This window comes from Eretmochelys imbricata, chromosome 9 (assembly GCF_965152235.1).
Source record: "Eretmochelys imbricata isolate rEreImb1 chromosome 9, rEreImb1.hap1, whole genome shotgun sequence".
NCBI classification, from domain to species: domain Eukaryota; kingdom Metazoa; phylum Chordata; order Testudines; family Cheloniidae; genus Eretmochelys; species Eretmochelys imbricata.
Window position 1 is genome coordinate 19,466,508 of NC_135580.1, and position 4,022 is coordinate 19,470,529.

At 53.6% G+C, this 4,022-nt stretch overlaps 1 protein-coding gene across 1 annotated transcript; it reads left to right on the forward strand.

Annotated features, from left to right (window-relative positions):
- The first annotated feature begins 396 nt into the window (after positions 1–396).
- Positions 397–3,243, forward strand: SLITRK3 (SLIT and NTRK like family member 3). Its single transcript, XM_077826954.1, has one exon. The coding sequence runs from the start codon at positions 397–399 to the stop codon at positions 3,241–3,243; it is 2,847 nt and encodes a 948-aa protein (XP_077683080.1).
- Positions 3,244–4,022: the final 779 nt, after the last annotated feature.

Here is a 4,022-nt window from a genome sequence, read left to right on the forward strand (position 1 = left end):
TGATGTACACACAGGTAAGCCTGCAAATTAGTGTTTTTCTAAACACTGGTCATGTGGTGAAAAATATGTATATATGTAATACGCTCAGTCTATATGTTCATTTGCTATATGGTATGTGCATGCTGTTTTCATTATAGATGCCATTTACTAAATATCATAGGGGAAGGGAAAATATGGCATCTTATGATTAGAGATTTCTATAGCTCTTAAGTCTGAAACCAGCCTTGAACATCAAGCACTGCTAGAGTTTGTTTTGAACGTCTACCCAAAAATTGCTGAACTTTCCAGGAGCCTAATAAAAGTCTAGCAAAAACGGAGTTTATTAAGAACAGTGACCTGACTAAATACTAAAATTCTGCATTCTTATTTCTGTTACAGTTTTGTAATCAGCCACAAATGATGAAACCTTCCACAGCAGAGACTCTTCATAAAGGAAGGATGTTGTGGGTAATTCTTCTAAGCACAATTGCTCTAGCATGGACTACACCAATTCCCTTGATAGAAGACTCAGAGGAAATTGACGAGCCCTGCTTTGATCCATGTTACTGTGAAGTAAAAGAGAGCCTTTTCCATATACATTGCGACAATAAAGGATTTATAAATATTAGTCAGATAACGGAGTCGTGGTCAAGACCTTTTAAACTTTATCTGCAGAGGAATTCCATGAGGAAATTATACACGAACAGTTTTCTTCATTTGAACAATGCTGTGTCTATTAACCTTGGGAACAATGCACTGCAGGACATTCAGACAGGAGCCTTCATTGGGCTCAAAGTTCTGAAGCGATTGTACCTGCACGAGAATAAATTAGACATTTTCAGAAACGACACTTTCCTGGGTTTGGAAAGTCTGGAATATCTGCAGGCAGATTACAATGTCATTAAACGGATTGAAAGTGGGGCATTTCGAAATCTGAGCAAACTGAGAGTCTTGATCTTAAATGACAACCTTATCCCCATGCTTCCCACCAACCTATTTAAATCTGTGTCTTTAACTCATTTGGACTTGCGGGGAAACAGGTTAAAAGTCCTTTCCTATCGAGGGATGCTGGACCATATTGGCAGGAGCCTGATGGAAATCCAGCTGGAGGAGAACCCTTGGAACTGTACCTGTGAGATTGTGCAGCTGAAAAGTTGGCTGGAGCGCATACCTTACACTGCCCTTGTGGGAGACATAACCTGTGAGACCCCCTTCCACTTCCATGGTAAGGACCTGAGGGAAATCAAAAGGAGTAAACTCTGCCCCATGCTGTCTGACTCCGAAGTCGAGGCCAGTCTGGGGATTCCTCAGTTGTCATCTAGCAAGGAGAACGCATGGCCTACAAAGCCTTCTTCCATGCTATCCTCCTTCCATTTCACTGCTTCCTCTGTTGAGTACAAAACATCCAATAAGCAGCCCAAACCCACCAAGCAGCCCAGAGTGCCCAAACCTCCCCCTACATCCCGAGGCCTGTATCCTGGGCCAAACCAGCCTCCTATAGCTGCCTACCAGACAAGGCCCCCGATTCCCATCATATGCCCTACTGGGTGCTCTTGTAGTTTGCACATCAACGACTTGGGCCTGACAGTCAATTGCAAGGAGAGAGGATTTCACAACATCTCCGAGCTTCTGCCCAGGCCCCTGAACGCCAAGAAGTTGTACCTGAGCGGCAATTTGATACAGAAAATCTACCGCTCGGATTTCTGGAATTTTTCTTCCTTGGATCTGTTACACCTTGGGAACAACCGTATCTCCTACGTGCAGGATGGGGCTTTTATTAACCTGCCTAACCTGAAAAGCCTGTACCTGAACGGCAATGACATCGAGAGGCTGACTCCAGGCATGTTCAGGGGCTTGCAGAGCTTGCATTACCTGTACTTCGAGTACAACCTGATCAGGGAGATCCAGCCCGCGGCCTTCAGCCTCATGCCCAACCTGAAGCTGCTCTTCCTCAATGACAACCTGCTGCGGACCCTGCCCACCGATGCCTTTGCGGGCACCTCCCTGGCCAGGCTCAACCTGAGGAACAACCACTTCCTTTACCTGCCCGTGGCCGGGGTGCTGGAGCACCTCCACGCCATCGTGCAGATCGACCTCAAGCTCAACCCTTGGGACTGCACCTGCGACCTGGTGCCCCTCAAGCAGTGGATCGAGACCATCAGCTCGGTCATCGTGGTGGGGGACGTGCTGTGCGCCAGCCCGGAGAACCTCACCCGCCGGGACGTGCGCTCGGTGGAGCTGGAGGCGCTGTGCCCGGAGCTGCTGCACGCCGCGGCCGCCTCGCCCGCCCCGCCCGGGGGCAAGCCCAGCCCCACCAGCCCCTCGGCCTACGAGCTCTCCCCGGCCGGCGCCGCCGCCGTGCCGCTCTCCGTGCTCATCCTCAGCCTGCTGGTCCTCTTCTTCTCGGCCGTCTTCATCGCCGCGGGGCTCTTCGCCTTCGTGCTGCGCCGGCGGCGCAAGAAACTGCCCTTCCGCAGCAAGCGGCCGGAGGCGGGGGACCTGAGCGGCATCCACATGCAGTGCCACCGCTTCTTCGAGGAGGGCGGCAGGGGGGCGGGCGGCGGCGCCTCGCCGGAGAAGGGCCACCCGGCGGGGCACGTCTACGACTACATCCCCCACCCGGTGACCCACATGTGCAACAACCCCATCTACAAGCCGCGCGAGGAGGAGGCGGAGCGGGAGGAGGGCGGCGGCGGCGAGGCCGGCGAGCGCCTGGGGGGAGGCGGGACGGGGGATCCGTTCGCCGAGCCCGGCCACCAGGAGAACAGCACCCACTACCGGACCTTGCTGGAGAAGGAGAAGGAGTGGAGCCTGGCCGTGTCCAGCTCCCAGCTCAACACCATCGTGGCCGCCAACCACCAGCACCACCACCACCCGGCCGGCGGCGGCGGGCTGGCGCTGGCGGGGGAGCTGGCGCTGGCGCCGGCCCCGCCCGGCTTCCCCCACGAGAAGAACGGCGGGGTGTTGCTCTTCCCGCCGGCCGGCGCCGGGCTAGACAGAGAGCGGCCGCCGCCCTGCACGGTGGGCTTCGTGGACTGCCTCTACGGCACGGTGCCCAAGTTAAAGGAACTGCACGTCCACCCGCCGGGCATGCAGTACCCGGACCTCCAGCAGGACGCCAGGCTGAAAGAAACCCTTCTCTTCTCGGCCGGCAAGGGCTTCACAGACCAACCCCCCCCAAGCGAATACCTCGAGTTAAGGGCCAAACTCCAAACCAAGCCGGATTACCTCGAAGTCCTGGAGAAGACAACCTATAGGTTCTGACCAGAGAGCTTTTCTTTCCACCCCCCGCCCTCCAGTAGCGCCCCCGGCCCCCCCTTCTCCAGCCCCTGTGCAACCGCATGCTGAGAATAGAGAATACAGCTGTGCGCTCTCCCCCACCAGAGATGTGTGTGTTTGGAGGAAGGGCCGTTCTCAGATCATTAATCAATGAAGTGCCTTCGCAGACTTGCCAGCAGATGTTAATCATTATTTTTTTATACTGAAACTGAGACTTTGACTGTGCCATGTCTAAGGTATATTATTATTAATTATTATTATTATTACTACAGGGATCTTTGTATTGATCCTAACTAAGTAAATTCTATGTCTTTTTTTTTTCCGTTGCAGTAAACTTTTTACTTTATATATATATTTTTTTCCTGGGGGGAGGGGGGAGGGGGTGATGGCATTTTGTGGCTTTCTTTCTTCTTGCCCATCATGGCACAGATCCTGTACATTTATTTAAAACAATCAAATGCAGTTTGCTGCATGCCTGGAAACTGCAAGAGGGAAAGAGGGGGGTGGGGCGGGGGTCTTATTCGAATGTTCTCTCACTCTTGTCTCTCTCTTTCACATGCACACACACGTAGACGCCTCCACGCAGCTCCCCACCCCAGCCGCCGGTCGGGTCCCTAGCCGCTCCGATCGGCTCCCCTTCCGTTCCGCTCGCCCTTCCCCTCCTCTCCTCTTGGAGGGGGGATTCCATTTCCAGTGTGAAGTCATCCGAAACAAAGAAGCCCATTGGATGTAACCACGTGGCTCACGCACACACACCTGGGGAT

Coding starts and splice junctions, on each gene's coding strand:
- SLITRK3 (XM_077826954.1), top strand. CDS start 397: ATGATGAAACCTTCCACAGCAGAGACTCTTCATAAAGGAAGGATGTTG.